Here is a 25,008-nt window from a genome sequence, read left to right as displayed (position 1 = left end):
TGTTACAGTTGTGTCAGAATTCTTTTGAAAATCTGGTTCTGCTATGAACAATAAAAGTTTGAAAACCACTGTACTTGATTAGCGACTAGGGTATGAATTTGGTTAATATCTACAGACTAGAGCCAAGAACCTTCGCACAGTTCAGAGGCATGCAAACACAGGGCCAGAATACATAAGGACTATAAACATAATCGGTATTTGGAGTCCAGAATGATCACAAATTGTTAATCCTGATAATAGATAAAGGGGAGGACATGGGCAGGCCAACAGGCACTTAAGTCATTGTCTATTAAAGTAACACACTATGTTTACTGAATCACAACTGCTCTGGGGAAACCAAGGCTGACCTGTGAAAGCTTACAGACCCTTCTTTAGCCACAAACTGGAATTAGGAAGTGGCCTCCAGATATGACGTATTTTGATGTTCATTGCTTCACTTTCCTCAGAACTACTTGGCTACAGAATACTTTGATCCTGGTCCTTCTGTGACTGCTCCCTGATGGAATATTTGAACAATATCCCAACACTGAATTAAGATGAAGGTATGCTGTAATGTCTTACATGAAAAATAATATCAGATCAAGGTCTTTCTTTTTAAAAAATTGTGTACTGCTCATACCATATGGGGAAATGGGCCTGCCCTCAAGTAACTGCTTCTTTTGAATCTTTTCAGTAGCTCAAACTTGAACTCATGCATGAGTTCTTTGTAAAGCTAAAAGAACATGGCCTCTAAGTACCAAATTAGTTATTCACATGAGCCAAGTAATCAACTAAGAATCCCTGGTACATTCCTTGGACTAGCTGCAAGCCTACAGTCCAAAGATCATCCATCTCTAACTCAGGAAAGGCCAAAAGGTACTTAATACCTGCTCCATAGTTTTAGAAGTAACTTAAGTCATGAAATAAAAGTTGCTCGTGAGTCTTCTGGATGTATGTCAGCAATTCAGTTAATTCACCGAAGAAGAAAAAAAAAAAAGATGTAAATATTTACTTTGATTAACTCTATACTCAGTAATTTTACAGCAAAGAACATATAATAAGAGGTGTTCACACAAAATGGAGATTAATGCAGTTAACACTGAAAGGTTTATACTAAGGTACAAAAACAAGTGCTTAACTTAGAAATTCAACTTTATTTACAAATGTTCTCCTATAAACAAAGATGCCATTCTACCCCTTTAAAATACTGTAACTGATTAATTTCCATAAAAACCATTTACATAATTTCAACCTTTCTGCATAAATCTGTATTATGAGATGGGCAAATAACCTCACAAAATGGTCTGAGACATAAAAACAAAAGACAACCTATCCAGCATGAATGTCCTATTGATAAACTTAATGAAGAATTAAGAATCACAATCCACAATGTGCTACTCCACCAAAAAATAGAAATGTAATGATTTTTTTTGAAGGTAAATGCTTCACAATAAACAGTTTTCTTGGGTAGTACAGTTTAATTGTGATTGTTTAGGACTGCTCTTGCAGGCTAATATTTATGCTTTTTTAAAAAAATCATCATTGTAAAAAGGGCAGACTTATAGATTTTTCTGACAATGAAAATCTGTAGACACTGGTCTGGTCTTATCATTCAGGCCAATTAATAAAATAACAAATGCATGGAAAGAATGTTAAACAAAAACATAATCATCATGTGACTGACAGAATTCTCCCTGAAATCAGAGAATATTAATACTCAATAATATGTATAAATTTGAACTTATAGCTGAGACAATAGACAAAATAATTAACCAAGAAGCTTAAAATAAAAATTATTCAAATTACCTATTTATCATTTTATGTGCAGTAATTGCTTTTTAAAAATCCTTTAAATTTTATCTAGGGATAACCACTCACATCATAGCTAAGTTGCAAGGAACTTCAAAACTTTGAAAAAAAAAAATTCATCCCTGAGAAGTGAGAGATAGAAAAATATCTAAAAAAAAAAAAGAGAAGCAACAGTCTTGCACCCTTTTAACAATCTCATCACAGCATGAACTACTATTAACAGTGAGCAATCAGATATTCCAGTCCTGGAGAGTTACTACCTCTCATGATCTGATCTTTTTGTAATGAAACTACAAGTGCAACATTAAAAAAAAACCAGATAAATAGAAACTCTGGTTTTATTTTCAGTTTTACATTTTTGACAAGTGCAAGGTCAGCCAGCTAAGATATAAATATTCCAATAATGACCGAAGTAATAATTTCTACTGGCATGTCTTCTTCTGAGTCTCCATTTCCTCCACTGATATTCATCCAAATAATAAAAGTAACACAATTGCAATTGAGTTTACTATTATCAATGGCACTGCAAAGAGGAAAAAAAAGAAGTTTGTTACTATAAAGAAAAAACAGAGAAAAAACTAGAAAATAATTATTAGCCTCCAGGAAGGATAGAATATATTTAACAATATGTCATCATAATCATGTTGTAAATAGTCATAACAAAGAAACATTCTAAAACACATTGGATCATGAGATCCAAAACTTATTTTAAAGAGAGCTTATATAACTGGGAGTAAGGGTTGCACTGGAACAGCTAGATCAATGTGAAACATCTGTGGATACTCCCGGTGCAACCCCAGGAACACAAGTGCATTGGAGCCAGGCAGAAGTAGACCCACAGGGTTGTCACTGACATTTGAGATTAGAAATACAATGCAAAGAAGATTCTGTAGTGTCATTTTACTACATTAAAAATGAACTTACTTACCACTGTATCCAAGGTTGTGATTAAAGGGAGAAGAGGTCCTAATTATAACGATTTTGAATAGGTTTTTGAACTCTTTGTTTCTTGAATTGCTCAAAAATATTTTCCAGTAGAATGACAGATACCAGATCTCTATTTTTATTGTTTTTTTTTTTTTTTTGAGACAGAGTTTTGCTCTGTCTCCCAGGTTGGAGTGCAGTGGCGTGGCACAATCCCAGCTCACTGCACCCTCCACCTCCCGGGTTCAGGCCATCATCCTGTCTCAGCCTCCTGAATAGCTAGGCTTACAGGTATGCACCACTGGCTAATTTTGTATTTTTAGTAGAGACAGGGTTTCACCATGTTGGCCAGGCTGTTCTCGAACTCCTGACCTCAGGTGATCTGCCTGCCTTGGCCTCCCAAAGTGCTGGGATTACAGGAGTAAACCAACGTGCCCAGCTTCTCTCAAAAATCTCCCAATACTGTATATGATTTTACAACTTGGAAGCAACAGTTTCCAAAAGGTAAGAATATAATTTTGTCTTTTAGCTCTGACAGGTAACACACAGATAATACAGATTATACTACGCATTCTATTTGTACCAACTGGCTTAAACTGAAGTAAGAAGCAAACTAAGAAAGAAAAAAAAAAAAAACAGGAACTTTCTTTCTGTTTTGTTTTATTTAACTTTTTTTTTTATACTTTAAGTTATAGGGTACATGTGCACAACAGGCAGGTTTGTTACATATGTATACATGTGCCATGTTGGTGTGCTGCACCCATTAACTCGTTATTTACATTAGGTATATCTCCTAATGCTATCCCTTCCCCCTCCCCCCTCCCCACACTAGGACCCGGTGTGTGATGCTCCCCTTCCTGTGTCCAAGTGATCTCATTGTTCAATTCCCACCTATGAGTGAGAACATGCAGTGTTTGGTTTTCTGTTCTTGCGATAGTTTGCTGAGATTGATGGTTTCCAGCTGCATCCATGTCCCTACAAAGGACACGAACTCATCCTTTTTTATGGCTGCATAGTATTCCATGGTGTATATGTGCCACATTTTCTTAATCCAGTCTGTCACTGATGGACATTAAAGCCATGTTAAAAGAGAAAAAAATTCCCACTACAAATGGCATATGTGGTATTCACATTTAGAACATTCGCTACTTAAACCACAACATTAAAACTTAAGAGTGCTCTATTGGCTTTTCTTCTTACCTCTCATCACGGTTCTTACAGATCGAATAAGGTTCATTAGTTGTGATTTAATTCCCGGCTCTTCTCCGAATCCATCAACTCCCTGGTCTGTTCCCCAGCCAACTGTATAATGTAAAGATTAGCTGTGTTAAAAGTTATTACACACTTGCCTTGGTCCCTTACTAGTCATCTTCTAAAAGATTAGTTTGAGACCTTGTTAAAGACAAAGTATAAAGTCATATGACTTTTAAGAAAAGTTAATACAATAGTGAGTTAAATATTTGTTTTCTTTTTAACTTTTGATAGCAGCAACACCCTCGCTTCACTTCATTTACACTTTGATTTTATAAAATAAACTACAATCTAAATTATTCCATGGCATTTAGTTTAGTGAAGATGATCTTTGTAACTGTTTTTTTCTCCTTGTTAAAAATACCATATAAAATACTTCTCAAGTCACAAGTGAAAACAAAAGCATACTGTCAAACTATATAATTATTATAATTAGCTCAATTCAGAATTTATAAAATCCATCACAATCATTAGTATAAAAATGCTGTAGCTGAGAATCACTGTCTGCATTACTTGGGGAAACTTTTAAAGTAAACCTGGTAAAGTGGAAGTCGATCATAATACCAAAATACACAAATCTCAAACACTATAATACCAAATCTTGAAAATCCAAAAGATCAAAACCCTGATGTCTAAAATCCCAAAAATGACAATCAAGAAACATCAAAATCTCAAAAATGTAATTATAGGAAGAATAATTTTTTAGATTCTTTTAAAAAAATTACAATAATATAGAGACAGGGTCTCACTTTGCTGCCTAGGCTAATCTCAAGTTATCCTCCACCTCAGCCTCCCAAAGGGCTGGGATTACAAGTACGAGCCACTGCATTCGGCCTAAATATTTTTCTTTTTTTTTCATTTGAGACAAGGTTTCACTCTGTCACCCTGCTGGAGTCGCCCAGCCTGGAGTACAGTGGTGTAATCATGGCTTACTGCAGCCTCGACCTCCCCAAGTTCAGGTGATCCTCCCACCTTGGCCTCCCGAGTAGCTGGGACCATAGGTGCACACCACCACACCCGGCTAATTTTTGTGTTTTTAATACAAACGGGGTGTCATCATGTTGCCCAGACTGGTCTTGAACTCCTAGGCTCAAGTGATCCACCCACCTTGGTCTCCTGGATTACAGGCGTGAGTCACAGCACCCAGCCCTCATTCATATTTTTAAAAGGGGAGTTATCTTTTAAATAATTTGGGGGCTGAGCATGGTGACTCATACCTATAATTCCAGCACTTTGGGAGGCCAAGGTAGGTGGATTGCTTGAGCCCAGGAGCTCGAGACCAGCCTGGGTAACATGGCGAAACCCTGTCTCTACTAAAACTGCAAAAATTAGCTGGGTGTGATGGTGTGCGCCTGTAGTCCCAACTACTCAGGAGGCTGAGGTGAGAGGATCACCTGAACCTGGGGAAGGCTGAGGCTGTGGTGAGCCAGGATCATGGGACTGCACTCCAGCTTGGGCAACAGAGTGAGACCCTGTCTCAATTAAAAACAAATTTTTAAAGAGGCAAATGTGTCATTTGAGAAACATAAAAACACAACAGAACACTTCAAAGACCACTTTACACAAAAAAATAGGCAATGATAGCATATATATATTTTTGCGGCACTAAGGTATACTAATGATAGTCACACAGGTATAATAGCCATGAGGTGAACCATATTCACAAAGAAAGAGGTGAAAAAGGAAATGTATAAATACATTATCACTATGGTTGGTAAGTGTGTTCACCTAGCTTTATAACTGTGGTCATCTGAAATACCATGACAAACAACCTAAGTCTTTTGACAGATCAATCAAAAACTACAGTAGGTAACCACTGCATATGCAATTGCCCAAAGAGCCGAGATAACAAGAAATTTTATTTTTCACTAATGCAGACAGATATACAGAAAGAACCTTTCTTCATTTACTGAGGAAGTTTCAACGTTTTTACATACATGCACAATGCCTAAACACAAAGTCAACACTGTGGTAACGTAATTTTGCAGTCAAATTTGCAAAGAATGCATAAAACAAATTAGAACTCTCTAAAAGTCTCTACACAGTTTATACCTCCAGTATTGCAAATGATGTAAAGATGAAATACATAGCATTGGGAATTGTAAAAAATCATGCTGACAATTGAAAATAGTGAAAACAACTGAAAAAGAAAAAAGCTGAAAAAAAATCGACATATGATAATGTGTTATTACAGGGATAGATTATGGGCAATTGCATGGAGATATTCCTTAAGAGCTGGTTGGCTTTCTCCATCATTAACTATATTTTGATGTCCTGCATCACAATGAATAGCTGCTTTTTTTTCTTTTAGGACATGGCTCTCCTCAGACAAAATGTTCACATTCATTTTCTAGGTGGCATTGCTCTTTTTGAAATTCTTCTGTGGTTTGATATACATCAACATGAGCTTTCCCTATTAAAAGTTCCCATCATCAGCCGGGCGCGGTGACTCACACCTCTAATGCCAGCTCTTTGGGAGGCCGAGGCGGGTGGATCACCTGAGGTCGGGAGTTCGAGACTAGCCTGGCCAACATGGAGAAACCCCCATCTCTACTAAAAGTACAAAATTAGCTGGGCTTGGTGGGGTATGCCTGTAATCCGAGCTACTCAGGAGGCTGAGGCAGGAGAATTGCTTGAACCCGGGAGGTGGAGGTTGCGGTGAGCCAAGATCGCACCATCGCACTCTAGCCTGGGCAACAAGAGAGAAACTCCATCTCAAAAAATAAATAAATAAATAAATAAAATAAAAAATAAATAAAAGTTCTCATCCTCTGTGCCATGCTTCTATGTTGTTTTGGGTACCCAGCAATCCATTTCACATCCACTTATACAGAGATCACAAATTTGGTGGAAGCAACACTGGTGATCAAAAGCAATACTGCTGCATCAGTGTCTTCTTACCCTACTATGCACATAACTATTTTTGAACCAGTCAGTAACTTCGCTGGCTTCTTCAGGCAAATGTGGGTTCAACTCATTAAAAGCTCCTGGAATGCCATCAGCTGGAAGGAATGCTAACACAGGCAAATGATGCATTTTTAAACTTAAGTTTTCACCACTGCAGCATCTGGTAGCCAATCCACTCACCTGAATTTCCCACCAAATGCAAATAAAGACAAGAACATGGTAATAGTTCCGCCTAACATGATGCACCTAACCTGATATAACTATCCTGTTTATATTCCTAAAACACACTAATCCCTTCCCCAAAATTCAGCTTTCAAGATTTCAACATTCAGGATTTCAATCTTTTGGGATTTGAGACATTAGGAATTATGGCATCCAGGACTTTTGGGATTATGATCCAAACCTGTAATAGCTTGGTTAGGCTTCCAAAACATGTTCTAGCCTGCCAGCAGGACATATCTTTTTTTACCTTTTTCCTTATCATTCCTCTTCATTTATTAATTTTGAGTTGAGGAATTTAGCCCACTACCCCTCTTATTCTCTATAAGTGAGTCTTTTACATTCTTTTCTCATTTTCCTATGATACTACAAATCATTACTTCTTTACCCTTATGCACTAATTCTTTTTATATTGTGCGACACATTCTTTTGAAGACTTACATGTTCTCATTTCTGCAATTTGTCCTTTTCTTGTCCTCATTTCAGGTCCACTTTTCCCTATCTCCTATGACTACAGGGCTTAATCAATTCCTGACATGCTAACCCTTAAACTTGAAGAGAACAGTTTTTTAGAATATATATACCTGCAAGACTCAAATATCAGGAAATAAGACTTCACTTTTAATCAACTTTTATTCGGTTGAAATAAAATGCTAAATAATAGTTGTTTGCTTTTTTTGTCACTGAGATATGTTGTGGTATAAAACTAATTTAAAATTCAAGTTTACAACAGGGTTGTTGTTGACTCCTACTCACTCTTCACAGAACCTAGCTCAAGTTCTGCTTATAGTCCTTCCAGTCCACAGGGGTTTTGTTCTTTTTTGAATTCCCATAGTACAACTACCATCACAGTTGTCACTATCGCAGCCTTTGCTATCTCTTGCAAGACTCTTTCAATAGATACCCCTGTAATCTTGATATCTCAACCCTTTTGAGTTTTCTCCCTTAAAGGTTTATATCTTGCTACCTCGATTCCCATTGCCTACTGAATAAGAACCAAACTCCTTAAACTGACATTCTCGTTTTATATCCTACCACACCCCTCCAAGTATTCCTATTCGCAGTCAACTACTCCAGCGGTCCCCAACCTTTGTGGCACCAGGGACTGGTTTCGTGGAAGACAGTTTTTCCACAGACAGGGGCTGGGGGGTGGTGGTGGTTTCAGGATGATTCCAGAATATTATATTTATTGTGTACTTTATTTCTATTATCATTACATTGTAATACATACTGTAATAATTATACAACTCACCATAATGTAGAATCAGTGGGAGCCCTGAGTTCGTTTTTCTGCAACTAGACGGCCCCGTCTGGGGATGATGGGAGATACTGATAGATCATCAGGCATTAGATTCTTACAAGGAGTACACAACATAGATCCCTCGCATGCACAGTTCACAACAGGGTTCATGTTCCTGTGAGAATCTAATGCCACCACTGACCTAACAGGAGGCAGAGCTCAGGCCCTAGTCCTATTAGTGCCTGAGGGGAGGAAGACCTAATTGCAGAGGGCTTTCTTTTTCAATTTGTTTACTTTTGTCAAAGCAATATGTGTACGGCTTTCAAAGTCAAAAAGCTCTTCCGTTTAAAAAGAAAGAAAGAAGCCATTTGCCTCATTCCTCCTTGACCTGAGCCCCATTCCTTAGAAACAGACTAAGGCATAATAAGAACCAAACTCCTTAAACTGACATTCTAGTTTTATATCCTACCACACCCCTCCAAGTATTCCTATTCGCAGTCAATTACTCCAGCGGTCCCCAACCTTTGTGGCACCAGGGACCGGTTTCGTGGAAGACAGTTTTTCCACAGACAGGGGCTGGGGGGTGGTGGTGATGGCACTAATGTGAGCCATGGGGCATGGCTGTAAATACAGAAGAAGCTTAGCTCATTTGCCTGCCACTCACCTCCTGCTGAGTGGCCCAGTTCCTAATAGGTCCGTGAGAGTAATGTAGGGGTCCCCAACCCCCAGGCCACGGACCTATTAGGAAAATTACTCTGGAAATTGGCCAGTTGTCCAGGAAGAAAGACTTCCTCCCAATACTGACATTTGGGGGCCTCACCTCAATGAAATAGCCAATTTCTTCATTCCCTTAATACTGAAACCCACCAGTAAACAAGCCCTGACCACACACATGGAATTTCCAAAGAGCTTCTCAGTCCCTTACAATTACACGAATAGTCAAGAGAGAACAATTCTTAATATGGAAAGACATATCAAACAGAAATGGAGACTCTAAGGAAGAGAAGATGCAAGAAGTAGAAAAATGCATGTTTTAAATGAACATCCTTAGACAAAAGCCATTGTAGCTATGAAACAAAAACAGAATACCATAAGAACAGATCCCATCCAGGGATCAAGCAGCTATTGCTACATTAGAATTAAAAGTTCAAAAAAAGTGGTTGCAAGATGAAATTAAGAAAACCTACCAAACACAATTAAAGAAAAAAGAAAATTGGAGTATAAATCTGTCAAAATAATCAGTTCCAAAAAGAGACAAGAAAAAATAAGCAATTATTGAAGAAATATTAAGAGAAAATATCCCCAAAATGAAGAACATGAGCCTTTTTAGCCAAAAGGGTTCAATCAGAAAACAGTCCAATGAATGAGAAAATTAAAAGGTACAATGTCTTCAAAACTGCAGAAAAATTAGTTTCAATCTAGAATGCTATAACTAAATCACAAATCAACTATAAGAATAAAAGTCATATTTTTTTACCATTCAGCTACGAGCACTATTCATAGTAATAGTAAATATGGAATGCTGATATAACCAATAATTGGTTGGAGAAGGGAGAGATGGAAGAGTATTATGTGTACAGTAATACCCCCTTATCTATGGGACATATATTCCAAGATCCCCAGGGGATGCCTGAAACCACGGATAGTACCAAACCCTAAATATACTATATATTTTTTCCTATATATACACACTTCTGGTAACGTTTAATTTATAAATTAGGCATAGTAAGAGATCAACAACAGTAACTAATAATAAAATAGAGTAATTATAACAATATGCCAACATCACCGCTCTTACACCTTAGGGTCATTATTAAGTAAAATAAGGGTTACTTGAACATAAGCACTGTGATATTATAACATTTACTCTGATAACCAAGATGACTGCTAAGTGACTAACAGGTAGCTGAGGCAGGCAGCATACACAGCATGGAGATGCTGGACAAATGAGTAACTCACGTCCCAGGTAGAATGGAACAGGATGGTGCAAGACTTCATCATGCTACTCATAACAGCCCACAATTTAAAATGTATAAATTACTTATTTCTGGAATTTCCCATTTCAGTATTTTCAGACTGTGATTGACTGCGTGTAACTGAAACTGTGGAAAGCGAAACTGTAAATAAGGGAGGACTAGTATGCTTGTGCTCACTCAAGCCTGAGTGTGCTGCTGGTGGTATAATTGTGTGAAACCCTTCCATAGCATAAGTCAATAGTCTGCTTCTAAGGAGTGGGGCTCAGGTCAAGGAGGAATGAGGCAAATGGCTTCTTTCTTTATAAACTGACGAGCTTTTTGACTTTGAAAGCCATACACATATTGCTTTGATAAAAGTAAAAAAATTTAAAAAGAAAGCCCTCTGCAGTTAGGTCTTTCTCCCCACAGCATGAACATCCTGAGGGCTGGGATGAGTTCTGTGGCATCATGTTATTCAAAATTGTGTTTTAAAACCACCTTTACATGGTATTGATAGTTTCATTTTCTTTACTTGTTTTAAAATGTATCATCGGTAAAATTATCAATCCTTTCCATCCAATTTCACATATGGCAAAAAGGATTTGTCTTAAGTACTATATGGATTATGCACTCAATTTTTATTGGAAACCATACTTCCCAGCAATCTTTTTTCTTTTAGATCCGTTCCAAAAAATTGCTTAAACATATTTTTTTACATGTGAGATGAGTGACTCCCAGAAAAAAAAAAAACTGCTCTTCAACAAAACAAGATAAAACTCTACAATACTGGAATTAACATAATTAAAGCATCACCACTGAAGTAATTTAAACATATAGTAAGTTCTCAGTTAATTGCAGCCCAGTCTCTATTCTTATGCCACCAGAATGAAAAAAAAAATGGATGGAGAATTTCCGGATGGAGACAGTAAGTCATTAGTCTAGATATTCCACATACGAATACAAATGTGACAAGTAAAAGATCAGGGGCCAGGGATTATCTTTTACTAGAACAAATAGTTTATCCTCCAACTGCTACATAGGGAGTCTCAGTTGTTTTTCTCAGGAACCCAGCCAAAGCTTTAAGGAGCATTGCTGTTTTTCTTTTTTTGTTTGTTTGTTTTTGTTTTCAAGAGAAAGATTTGGCCAGGTGTGGTGGTTCACACCTACAATTCCAGCACTCTGGGAAGTTGAGGTGGGAAGACTGCTTGAGCCCAGGAGTTTGAGACCAGCCTGACAAAAAGTAAAAAAGTTAGCTGGGTGTGGTGTTATGCTCCTGTAGTCCCAGCTACTCAGGAGGCTGAGGTGGGAGCATTGCTTGTGCCTGGGAGGCCAAGGCTGCAGTGAGCTGTGATCATGCTACTGCACACCAGCCTGGGTGACAGAGACCCTCTTTCCAAAAAAAAAAAGACAGATTTAATTATCTGGCTTTCTTGTCACTTCCACAGCTAGAGGACCTGGCAGAGAATAAATGATAAGACCAGTTAGCAGTAATTGCTGCCTTAATTTCAGAAATAAAGTTGAATAGAAAAAGTTACTAACTGCAACCACCAAACACGTTCTTCTGCTGTCCAGACTTCAAAAAAGTCACACACAAAATGGCAATCCATCCAGGCTCAGCCAAAAACTCTTGGCACACATATTTTGAAGAAAAAGTACTAGTAACAGTTCTGAGAGCTTGCTGAGCCTGAGCAGATCTCAGCCTCTCTGAGATCAATTTCCATATCTATAAAAGAAAATGAAAGTGATTTTCTTTGTCAATGTCACCAAGTTTACATGTGATCAAATGCTATCATAAACATGAAAGTGCCTAATAAACTACACAAAGAACTCTGCTAATGTAAGTTTTTGAAAATGACCTTTATCAAAAAGATCAATGGTGGCTCGGTGTGATGGCTCATGCCTGTAATCTCAGCACTTAGGGAGGCCAAGGTGGGCAGATCACTTGAGGCCAGAAGTTCAAGACCAGCCTAGCCAACATGGCAAAAAAACACCTCTACTAAAACTACAAAAATTATCTGGGCATGGTAGCGTGTGCCTGTAATCTCAGCTACCTGGGAGGCTGAGGCATGAGAATTGCTTGAACCCAGGAGATGGAGGTTGCAGTGAACTGAGATAGCGCCACCGCACTCCAGCCTGGGTGACAGAACAAGACTCTGTATCGGAGAAAAAAAAAAATGATACATGCAGAAGTAAATTATCTGGTATACTACTTTTTCTTAGTTCTATATAATTTCCATTTAATCCCTGATAAAATTCAACAATAGCTCACTCACTATTTTAAAATCTAAAATAATATATTGGTCTGGAGCCATCATTTATTAATAAACCCTGAATCAAGTAATAGCGTGTGGTATTTTAACTGTTTGCTATGGCCTGAAGCCTGGCCGTCTGCAAGCCAGAAAGAGGGCCCTCACCAGAACCAAGCCATGCCAGTACCCTGATCCTGGACTTCCAGGCTCCAGAACTGTGAGAAAACTGTTTAAGCTACCCAGTCTATAGTGTTTTGTTATGGCAGCCTGAGCTGACTAATACACTGATTTATGTGAGGGATGTTTCTATTGTGGTGTTCATAACGTATACCTAGTACTAGACTGTCAAATTGATACTGGATAAAGCAAACAAAAACTCTAGTGAACAATTTTTTGCAGGTATCAAAATCCACTTCACTATGTGGCATTTTTTTTTTCTTGTACTAAAAGAAAATTAACATCATTGTGGAACACTGGGAGAAACAACATATTCCCTGTATTACTGTCAAAATACTGCTAAATTATTTATAAGAATACACTTGCATCAGGAATTGCAAGAATATGATAACGATAAAGTTATTTAATTATTTAGAAAATATTCACTGACAGAACTGTAAAGATAAGAGGATCCTTCTCAGTCTGCTGGAGGAGACAGAAAAGAAACTACAGTGATGCTATGATCCATGGAGATGGGTCACAGATGGTTTGAGGGAAAGGGCAATGACAGAGGTAGGTCTTAACTGACAGGCTGAGGAGTTAGCCACTTAAAAGGGTTAAAGGTCACAATGAGTAAAGGCTCAGCAGTGGTAAAAATGGTACATAGGACAAATACTGGGGAAGGATAAAAGAGAAGGAGAAGGAGGAAGGGACACATTACGGTAGGCTTGAAATCACATGAGAGTGTTGAAGTTTATATTGAAGGCTACAGATACCGAAGAACTGAAAAATTTCAAACCATTGAAGAATATGCTCAGCTTCACCTGAGAAGCGAAACTGGAGGCAGGATGACCAGTAAGGAGTTTGCTACAAAAATCTATGCTTGCTTATCTAAAAACCCAAATTAAAAACAAATAAAATAAAAAACCTAGGCAATAAGAAAGCAACTATATAAACAATATTTAATAAGTATTTAAAATATTTTAAACTTCTATTTTAAAACATATTTAGATATTTTTAAACAACAGCTTATTCACTTAGACGAGCCAATGTAGTGTTTTCCCTTAGTTTGGGGATCACATTCAAAATACATGCTCAGGCAAAATATTTATATGCTACCTCTGTAGAGAAGACAAAGTGTGGAAGACAAAGTTCTAGAGGGCAAAGTATTAATATATCTGGGCCATTCTAACAGTTTCTAGCAGTAGTTTTTTGTTTTGTTTTGTTTTGTTTTTGAGACGGAGTTTCACTCTGTCACCCAGGCTGGAGTGCAGTGGTACAGTGTGAGCTCACTGCAACCTCTGTCTCCTGGGCTCAAGCCATTCTCTTGCCTCAGCCTTCCAAGCAGCTGGGATTACAGGCAGAGCATCACCACACCCGGCTAATTTTTTTACTTCAGTAGAGACCGTGTTTCACCATGTTGGCCAGGCTGGTCTCGAACTCCTGACCTCAGATGATCTGCCCGCCTCAGCCTCCCAAAGTGCTGGGATTACAGGCATGAGCCAACACACCTGGCCCCCTGTACCAGGAGTTTTTAATGTAGGGGCACAAATCTCAATCACCTGCAGAAATTTTGGAAAATACATACTACTGAACTTCACTTTTAAAATTTGAATACAGATCTACAATAGGGTTTGGGCATTATATTTTTTAAATGCCCTTTTAATAACTCTGAAATAAACTTTCAAGTGAGAATTACTGGTTTATTGGAACAATGGCTTTAAATATACAAAACTGAGATCATTCTACAAAATCTGAGATGCTACAGACATACAATCTATGCTTTCCTAAATTAGCTGTGGAGACAGAATGGAATTACAGTATATTTTCTATTAACCCCAATCAATAATGTGAAGTTAACTGTCACTTATTATTCTCCAATTAGCTCATATAGTTTATTTAAATAAATTACATTCCTTGAAGGCAAGAACCAAGTTTTTTTCTTATAAACCCAAAATGTCTGAAACAATGTTGGACACATTGCAGGTGTTCTAAAACATATCCCAGTTGGGCGTGGTGGCTCACACCTGTAATCCCAGCACTTTGGGAGGCTGTGGCAGGTGGATCACCTGAGGTCAGGAGTTCGAGACCAGCCTGGCCAACATGGTGAAACACGGTCTCTACTAAAAATACAAAAATGAGTCAGGCGTGGTAGCGGTAGCACCTGTAGTCCCAGCTACTCAGGAGGCTGAAGCAGAAGAATCACTTGAACCTGTGAGGGGAAGGTTGCAGTGAGCCGGGATTGTGCCACTGCACTTCAGTCTGGGCAACACAGCGAGATTCCATCTCAAAAAAAAAAAAAAATATTTTTAGTTAGGCGTGGTAGTGGGTGCCTGTAATCCCAGCTACTTGGGAGGCTGAGGCAGAATTGCTTGAACCCGGGAGGCAGAGGTTGTAGTGAGCAGAGATCACGCCACTGCACTCCAGCCTGGGCCACAGAGTGAGACTCCATTTCAAAAGAAAAAAATAAAGAAGACAAAAAAAAAAAAAAAATCCCTTAAGTTTCACCTAAGGGTAGTATAATCAAAGACTTGGTTATTAAATATAACAATATGAAATGAACATTACTCAGCCTGTAGCATTAGTGAGTATTAAAAGCTCATTAGATTTCAAAACCATGAAGGAAAATAGCACTATAGATTAGTTATGCCCATTTTTAAACTTTATGTAAAGAAATTATCCAATATATATTCTTTTGTGTCTGTCTTTTGCTAAAATTGTGTCAGAGTCATCCATATTGCTTTGTAGGACCACAATTCATTATTTTTCATTGTTATGCAGCATTCCATTATATGAATACAATTTAGTCATTCTACCATTTCTAGTTTTCATTATGATTATGCTGCTATGAACATTCTCATACATGTCTTTTGGTGCACATATTTATGAGTATTTGTGTAAGAGTGAAACTGTAGGATCACAGAAGATGTGTATGATGAGCTTTAGTTACTTCTGCCAAAAAGTTTTTCAAAGTGGTTGTACCAACTTATACTTCCATCAGCAGAGTATGAGAGTTCACACTGTTCTATAACCTTATCAAAACTTCCTATTTTCAGGTGAGAATGTATAATTCAAAAAACAAACAAAGACCCCCAGCTTTTTGGAGATGTATTTCACATACCTTACAATTCATACATATAATCCAATGATTTGAAGTACACTCAGAGTTCTGCAACTATCACCACATTCAATTTTAGAATAGTTTTACCACCCCAAAAGAAACCCCGTACACACTGACAACCACTTCCCACCCCATCAGGCCCTCCAGCACCAAGCAACCACTAATCTACTTTCTGTCTACATAAAATTGCCTAACATAAAGAGTATCATATGCTATGTGATCTTTCTTGTAAACAGTATTATATGATATGTGGTCTTTTATGACTAGCTTCTTTCACTTTCTATAATGATTCAAGGTTCATCCATATTGTGGCATGTAATAATACTTCGTTAGTTTTTTGCCAAATAGTATTCTACATTATGGATATACCACAGCTAGTCATCTATTCACCAGCTGATGGACATCTGGGTTGTTTCCATTTTTTGTCTATTATGAATAATGCTATTTTGAACATTCCATGTTTGTTTTCAATACTCTTGGTACACCTAGGAGTAGAATCACTGTGTCATACAGTAACTATGTTTAACATTTTGAGGAACAGCCAGACTGTTTCCCGAAGTGGCTGAACCATTTTACATTCTCTTTAACAATATGTGACAGTTCCAACTTCTTCACAACCTCACCCACACTTGTTATTATTTAACCTTTTTATTATAGCCATAATAAAAAGGTTGGTGTGAAGTGGTATCTCATTATGGTTTCAGTTTGCACTTCTCTAATGATTAATAATGCTGACTATCTATTCATGTGCATATTGATCATTTGCTTATGTTCTTTGGAAAAAAATTATATTCAGTTCCTTCATAAATGTTTTAATTGGGTTATTTATCTTTTATTATTTAGTTCCAATAGTTCTTTATATATTATGGATAGAAGTCACTCATCAGATACATGAGTTGTAAATATTTTATCCCAGTCTGTGGTTGTCTTTTAAAGCATGAAATTTTTAAAATTTTGATGAAATCCAATTTATCTATTTTTCTTTGGCACTTGTGCTTCTGGTGTTGTATCTGAGATGGTTTTACCCAACAAGAAGTCACATAGTTTTTTGTCTGTATGTTCTTCTAAGAGTTGTATAGCTTTTTATCTTACAGTTTGTAAGTCTATGATTATGAGTTAATTTTTGAAGATGGTGTGAGTGTAGGAGTCCAACTTTACTTTTTTTTTAATATGGCTATTCAGTTGTTAAAGAACTATTTGTTGAAAAGGTTATTTGGCACCATTATTGAAAATCAATTGATACAAATGTAAGGATTTTTAAATGGACTTTAAATTATATTTCATTGATCTACGTCTACCCTTCTGCCAGTATCATCCTGTTTTGATTACCGGACCTTTGCAATAAGTTTTAAAATTGGAAAGCACAACTCCAATTTTGTTTTTCTCTTTCAAGATTGTCTTGACTATTCTGGATTCCTTGCATTTCCTCTAGAATCAACTCATCAGTTTCTTCAAAAAAGCTAACTGGGATTTTGAGACACCACATTAAACCTATAAATCAATATTAAGTACTGTCATCTTAATAATATTAAGTATTCTGATCTGTGAACATGGGAAGTCTCTATCTTTAAAAAGATCTTTAATCTTCTTTCTTTCAACAATGCCTTATAGTTCTCATAGCATGAAACTTGCACTTCTGTTAAACTTATTCCTAAGTATTTCATCCTTAATGTTGTAAATAAAATTATCTCCCTAACTTCATTTACAATTGTTCATTGTGCACAGAAAAACAATTGATTTTTACACATTCTTCCTACATTCTGCAATCTTATTAAATTCATTCATTTGTCTTAATAGCCTTGTAGTGGACTCTTTAGGATTTTCTATATATACAAAATTATGTCATCAATAAACAGAGTTTTATTTTTTCAACCTCATAATCTAGATGTCTTTTTTCTTGTCTAACTGCCCTGGTTAGAATCCCCATTATGATGTTAAATAAAAATGGCAAGAGAGGACATCCTTGTCTTATTCCACATCAGGGAAAGAATTTAGTGTTCCAGCATTAAGTATGATGTTAACTAGGGAATTTCCATACATGCCCCTTATCAGATTAAGAAAGTTCGCCCCTATTGCTAGTTTGTTATTTTTTTTTTTTTAAATCATGAAAGGGTACTGAATTTTGTCAAATGCCTTTCTGCATCTTTTCTGACGACTGTGTGATTTTTATTAATATCATGTATTACATAACTGATTTTCAAATGTTAAACCAACCCTATACTCCCAAGATAAATCAAATCCTACTTGTTCATGGTATATAATCCCTTTTATAGGTTGCTAGATTTAGTCTGCCAGTATTTCGTTGAGAATTTTTGCAGCTATATTCAAAAGAGATATAGGTCTACAGTCTCTTTTCTTGTGATGTCTCTGTCTGGTTTTCATATTAGGTTAATACTGACTTCATGGCATGAATTGAAAAGTGTTCTATCCCCTCTATCTTTTGGAAGAGTTTGTGAAAAATTGGTATTAAGTCTTCTTTAAATGTTTGGTTGAATGCAACGCTGAAGGCTTGACTTTGTGAGAAGCTTTTAAATCATTAATTATATCTCTTTATATGTTATAGGTCTGTTCGGATTTCCCAGTTGAGTCTAGTCAGTCTAGCTAAAGACTTGTCAATTTTGTCAAGGAATCAGCTTTTGGTTTTCTTAATTCTAATATTTTTCTACTACGTACTTCATTAACTTTCACTGTAATCTTTATGATTTCCTTCCTTTTGCTTTTTTTTGTGGAGGCTGCAAGAGCAGGTTGTGGCTCAAATGACAGAGACTCTTACTGTTCTGAGATTTAGCAGATTGACATCTCTCTCTCTTTTTTTTTTTTTTTGAGACAGGGTCTCACTCCGTCATCCAGGCTGTAGTGCGGCAGTTGGATCTCAGCTCATTCCAACCTCTGTCTCCTGGGTTCAAGCGATTCTCCTGCCTCAGCCTCCCCAGTAGCTGGGATTACAGGCACGTACCACCATTTCCAGCTAATTTTTTGTATTTTTAGTAGAGACGGGGTTTCTCCATGTTGGCCAGGCTGGTCTTGAACCCCTGACCTCAAGTGATCCGCCCACCTCAGCCTCCCAGTGTGCTGGGATTACAGGCTTGAGCCACTGTGCTGGGCCTTCTTTTTTGGTCTTTCTTAGAAAACACTGTGTTTATATGCCTCACTGATCATCCCCTCCTCCACTCTCTTCATAGAGCTGACTTGTTGAAGAGACAGGGCTAGTTTTCATTGTCACTGCTGAGATACCTCAAGCTCTAAAAACAAACAAAACCACCACCATAAAACACATCCCCATATCCTTTCAAGCCACCTTTTCTTCTTTTCCTCCAATTTAAAGATAACATTGGATAATCTTACTGTCTCCATTTTATAACTTTCTACTCAGTTCCCAACTCATTCCAATCTAGATTTTACCCACTGCTGTAATTGCTCTTGTAAAATCACCAATGACTTCAATTACCCTAAATCAGTAGGACTCTTTTCAGTTCTTAACTTACAGTAGTCCCCTCCTTAATCTTGGAGATACACTTCAAGACTCCACAGTAGATGCCTGAAACAGAAGATAGCACCCGACCCTATAAGAAGTATGTTTTTTCCATCTGATAACCAAGTGACTAACGGGTGGGTAGCATATATGGTGTGCGTACGCTGGACAAAGGGAAGATTCACGTCCTCATGATACAGGATTTCATCAGGCTACTCAGAACAGCTTTGCAATTCAGAACATGAATTGCTTATTTCTGCAATTTTCCAATCAGTACTTTCAGATGGCAGGTGACAACAACCGAAACTGCGGAAAGCCAAACCACAGATGAGGGGGGACTACTATACTAAGCTTCTCAGTAACAATCCATTGTTGCAGTATCTCTTCAAACACTCCCTGATTCTGGTGAAGTCCCACTGTCCAGGTTTTTCCATCTCTGTTTTGCTCATTTGTCAAGTTCTTCTGTCAGTTCTTCCATCTCTACCTAAACATTAAATTAAAATTAGAGGAGATTCTAGGGCTGTCTGGGGCACCAATTCTTTTTGTACTCTACCCTTTTCTTTGGTAATTTCATCTTCTCATATGACTTCATTTATTACCTATGCTTGACAAATTCAAATTTCAATCTCCACCCTAATTTGTGCTGTTCTTCTATGGACTTAAATCCAACTGGCTATTTTACATCTCCACTTGCATATCTCATAGAAATCTCAAACTGAGCATGACTAAAATGTATTTCATTATATCTTCACCTCCTTACCTAGCACTATCACCCCAAATTTTCCTCCAATACTGTCTAATTCAGTAAAGGTACTACCCTCACTCAGTGGCTTAACCCAGAGGGCCAAGAGATCTTTGACTTCATCCACTCTTATTCCCAAAGTCCAACAGTAAATTCTGCCTTTTCTACTTTTTTTTCCTTTTTTTTGAGACACAGTCTTGCTCTGTCACCCAGGTTGGAGTGCAGTGGCGCGATCTCAGCTCAATGCAACCTCTGCCTCCCAGGCAAGTAATTCTCCTGCCTAAGCCTCCCAAGTAGCTGGGATTACAGGCACCCACCACCACACCCTGCTAATTTCTGTATTTTTAGTAGAGACAGGGTTTCACCATGTTGTACAGGGTGGTGTCAAACTCATGACCTCAAGTGATCCACCCACCTTGGCCTCCTAAAGTGCTAGGCGTGAACCACCACGCCCAGCCTCTACTTTAAAAATATCTTCTGATCTATGTAAGATTCCTAGGGCTGCCATAACAAAGCAGCACAAACTGGGTGGCTTAACAGAAATTTTCTCATAATTTTGGAGGCTAAAAGTCTGAAATCAAGGCATAAGCAGGGTTGGTTCCTTTGGGGGCTCTGAGTGATAATCTCATCCATGACTCTCTCTTAACATCCAGTAGTTGCTGGAAATCCTTGGTATACCTTGTCTTATACATGCATCACTCCAATCTCTGCCTCAGTTGTCACATGGTCTTCTGTGTGTGCATCTGTGTGTCTCCAAATCTCTCTTTTCTTATAAGGGCACCAGTCATCGGATCTAGGGCCCAACCTAACCCAGTATGATCTCATTTTACCTTGATTACATATGCAAAGATCCTGTTTCCAAACAAGGTCGTCTTCATAGGTATCAAGGGTTGGGACTTCAACACATCTTTTTGAGGGACAGAATTCAACCCCCAACTTGATCCCTTCTACTTTTCTGTATAGCAGTGAAGAGATGAACTCTGGAAGATGAAGTTTGAATCCTAGCTCCACCACTTTCTACTTTCTACCTGTGTGTTCTTAGAAAGGCCACCTACTCTCTTTGTGCTTCTAGTTTCCCATTGGAAAATGGGGATGAAAACAGAAACTATCTCATAGAGTTGCTGTGAAGGCTACACCAGTTAATATACATAAAGCACTTGATACAGATCCTGCACGTAAGTGCTACATAAGTATTAGTTATCATTATTATTATACCCACTTGTGTCTACTTGCCCTATTTAGAATGGCTCTTCCTTGGGAGGCCAAGGTGGGCAGATCACGAGGTCAGGAGCTCGAGACCAGCCTGACCAACATGGTGAAACCCATCTCTACCAAAAATACAAAAACTAGCCAGGCGTGGTGGCAGATGCCTGTAATCCCAGCCACTCGGGAGGGTGAGGCAGGAGAATCGCTTGAACCTGGGAGATGAAAGATGCAGTGAGCTGAGATCGCACCACTGCACTCCAGCCTGGGGGACAGAATGAGACTCTGTCTCCAAAAAAAGGAATTGGTCTTCCCACATCCACTGCTTTCCTTTCCAATCCTTCCACCGTATTATAGCCAGAAGGATCTTGCAAATAACACAAATCTGGTCGTCTGTGTCTTAAGACCCTCTTCTCACCTGCCTCAGAGTTTTCACACCAGGTCTACACCACTTAAAGCTCTCCTCACCCTTCCAACTCCTCCCAACCCTTCACCTTCACCGAGTTAATGTTTACTCATGTATCAGATTTAAGGTTAGACACTCTTCCTCCAAGAAGCTTTCGCAGATACACAAGTCAGCATCTGCCTGTACTTCTCTTTCTTACATAATACTGTCTATATTTGTTATTGTCACTTGTTCAGTTTTTATTTAGATTAACTTCCATCAGAAGGGCAGAGTAGCTGCTGTAATTTCAGTTACTATAAATAGGCCTGGCATATACTTTGCACTCAATAAATATCTTCTGAAGTAATCAATGAAATGAATCAATCTTGCTCCTGGTTTTACGTTTCAGTAATTCAAACGGACATACTTGGTACACAACGTGAGATCCTGGGAGGCATAACTCGTGTTTTCATTTTTGAATTTCTAAATTCTAGCAGTTTTTGGCACACTGTATGCACCCAACAAGCTATCTGAATAAACTTCTCTTGGAACATGAGTGGCTGAATGTCCTGATAACTCCAACGCATTCCCTTCCTATAATTCCTAAAAGCCCACGAACACTTATTGCCTTCCATCAGTTAGTGAACTGCTGATGCTCCACAATAAGCCATGCCGCCTTCCCCTCCACCCCCAACTCGTTTTGTTTTGTTTTGTTTTTTTGAGACGGAGTCTCACTCTACTGCCTAGGCTGGAGTGCAATGGCGCGATCTCGGCTCACTGCAACCTCCGCTTCCCAGGTTTAAGTAATTCTCCTGCCTCAGCCTCCCGCCCGGCTAACTTTTGTATTTTCACCACCACGCAAGGCTAATCTTTGTATTTTTAGTAGAGACGGGGTTTTACCACGTTGCCAGGCTGGTCCCAAACTCCTGACATCATGATCCGCCGGCCTCGGCCTCCCAAAGTGCTGGGATTACAGGCGTGAGCCACCGCGCCCGGCCCCACACCCCCAACTCTTAGAACAAAACTCAGACTCTGGGTTTTCGGCTATTGAAAGTAGTCACAGGACCGCGCCACTTCACTTCAGCCTGGACAACAGAGCGAGACTCCGTCTCAAAAAAAAAAAAAGTAACAGAAAACTACAATTAAATTACTGACCCGAAGTAATCACAAGCACTTATGTAGCAGCACTTACTGACCTCCGTATCCCTCCTCCCCAACCCCCTGGGCCCTGCACAGCGGCTGTCCGTTGAATATTCTGCCGCTACTGAGCCCAAACCTGATGAGAGGAAAGACTCGGCTTCCACTCCGAGCCGAGCCTTCCGCTGTTCGTCTGTCCCGGCCCGTGGTGTCCCCCCACGCGGCCCCATTAGGGTTCGCACCCCCGGGACTCCGCCGCCGCCCCAGCCCGCGCCCCGCGGCCCCACTCACTGTTCTTGAGGAATCGCTCCTCGTGCAGCACGGCGATGGCGTTGACGCAGAGCAGGGCTGCCTGGAGCAGTGAGTACAAGGTAAAAGCCATGGCCGTCCAGAGCCGCCCGAAGTCCAAGCGATCTCTCTCCCGCTGCCGCAACGGACGTGGCGCCTCCAAGGCTGGCGCCTTCCTACGGAAGCCGATAAAGCCCAAGACGAACTCTCCGGGAAGCCCCGCCTCCATCTGGTTAAGAACCGCCCCTCGCTGAAGTCTGCAAGTCCTGCCGCTTGTCTAGAGCGGTGATGTGCAATCAATGCTGTCGTGTGGCCGGTGCTACAGGTGCAAAATACACACCGGGTTTCAGACACTTGGAACTGGAACAAGGATGAGGAATATCCCAATATATATATATATTTTTTTGAGATGGAGTCTAGCTCTGTCGACCAGGCTGGAGTGCAGTGGAGCGATCTCGGCTCACTCTCGGCTCACCGCCTCCCGGGTTCAAGCCATTCTCCTGCCTCAGCCTCCTGAGTAGCTGGGACTATAGGCGCCCGCCACCACACCCGGCTAATTTTTTTGTATTTTTAGTAGAGACAGAGTTTCACCGTATTAGCCAGGATGGTCTTGATCTCCTGACGTCGTGATCCACCCACCTTGGCCTGCCAATAATTTTTAAATGTTGATAACATGTTGAAATGAAAATATTTTGAGGTCGGGCACTGTGGCTCACGCCTGTAATTCCAGCACTTTGGGAGGCCGAGGCGGGCAAATCACCTGAAGTCAAGAGTTCGGGACCAGTCTGGCCAACATGGCGAAACCCTGTCTCTACTGAAAATACAAAAATTAGCTGGGTGTGGTGGTGGGCGCCTGTAATCCCAGCTACTCAGGAGGCTGAGACAGGAGAATCGCTTGAGCAGGGAGGTGGAGACTGCAGTGAGCCGAGATCATGCCACTGCACTCCAGCCTGGGTGACAGAGTAAGACTTTGTCTCAAAAAAGAAGGAAGGGAGGGAGGGAGGGAGAGAGGGGGAAAAAGAAAGAAAGAGAGATGAAAAGAAAGAAAATATTTTGAATATATTGGGGTAAATACAATATATTACTAACATTAATATTTCTTGTTTATTTTTAATTCTTTTATTAAATGTGGCTATGAAGATATTGTAAATGACATGTGAGGCTTGCATTATATTTGTATTGCTCAGCACTGCACTTGATGCTTCTAGGAAATGTAGGAGATATTAATATTCCCATTTCAGATTTCAGAATATTAAAACAAAATAACTTTTAAAATTACTCAGTGAGAAACATCCCCTCCTTGACCAAACTCCAACCTAGATCCTCTGAGCCTCTTTTTTTTTTTTTCCGAGAAACAGGGTCTTGCTGTGTTGCCCAGGCTGGAGTGCAGTGGCACCATCATAGCTCAATGCAGCCTTCAACTCCTGACTCAAGCAGCCCTCCTGCCTTAGGCTCCTGCTTAGCTGTATGTGATGGTTAAGACTGAGTGTCAACTTGGTCGGATTGAAGGATGCAAAGTACTGATCCTGGTTGTGTTTGAAACACTCTATCAGCCAAGCTCACACATGTAATCCAAGCACTTTGGGAGGCCCAGGTGAGGGTGTTGCTAAAGCAGATTAATATTTGAGTCAGTGGGCTGGGAAAGGCAGCTCCACCCTTAATCCAAGTGGGCAGCATCTAATCAGCTGCTGGAGTGGCCAGGATATAAAATAGGCAAAAAACCATGAAAAGGGTAGACTGGCTCAGCCTCCCAGCCTATATCTTTCTCCCATGCTGGATGCTTCCTACCCTTGAACATTGAACTTCAAGTTCTTCAGCTTTGGGACTCAGATTGGCGTCCTTGCTCCTCAGCTTGTAGATGGCCTTTTGTGGAACCTTGTGACCATGTGAGTTAATACTACCCAATAAACTCCCCCTGTGTATATATATCCCCTATTAGTTCTGTTCCTCTAGAGAACCCTGACTAATACA

The 25,008-nt window shown here is 39.3% G+C and overlaps 1 protein-coding gene across 1 annotated transcript; it reads right to left on the bottom strand.

Annotated features, from left to right (window-relative positions):
* Positions 1–1,116: 1,116 nt before the first annotated feature.
* Positions 1,117–23,221, bottom strand: IER3IP1 (immediate early response 3 interacting protein 1). The gene is made up of 3 exons (XM_010353562.1): positions 23,041–23,221; positions 3,913–4,014; positions 1,117–2,311 (listed from the first exon to the last, which is right to left on the bottom strand). The coding sequence occupies exons 1-3, from the start codon at positions 23,129–23,131 to the stop codon at positions 2,256–2,258; spliced, it is 249 nt and encodes an 82-aa protein (XP_010351864.1). The 5' UTR covers positions 23,132–23,221; the 3' UTR covers positions 1,117–2,255.
* Positions 23,222–25,008: the final 1,787 nt, after the last annotated feature.

The sequence above is a fragment of the Rhinopithecus roxellana genome, chromosome 21 (genome assembly GCF_007565055.1).
Source record: "Rhinopithecus roxellana isolate Shanxi Qingling chromosome 21, ASM756505v1, whole genome shotgun sequence".
Lineage (NCBI taxonomy): Eukaryota > Metazoa > Chordata > Mammalia > Primates > Cercopithecidae > Rhinopithecus > Rhinopithecus roxellana.
The sequence above is the reverse complement of the archived record's forward strand: the minus strand, read 5'-3'. Positions and strand labels throughout refer to the sequence as shown.

What these genes read in the sequence shown, in the direction of transcription:
- IER3IP1 (XM_010353562.1), bottom strand. Translation starts at nt 23,131, where the DNA reads ATGGCTTTTACCTTGTACTCACTGCTCCAGGCAGCCCTGCTCTGCGTC. An exon ending in GGAGCGATTCCTCAAGAACA is followed by an intron (nt 4,015 to 23,040) that starts GTGAGTGGGGCC and finishes TACATTATACAG; the next exon opens with TTGGCTGGGGAACAGACCAG. An exon ending in TGTAAGAACCGTGATGAGAG is followed by an intron (nt 2,312 to 3,912) that starts GTAAGAAGAAAA and finishes TCCTCTTTGCAG; the next exon opens with TGCCATTGATAATAGTAAAC.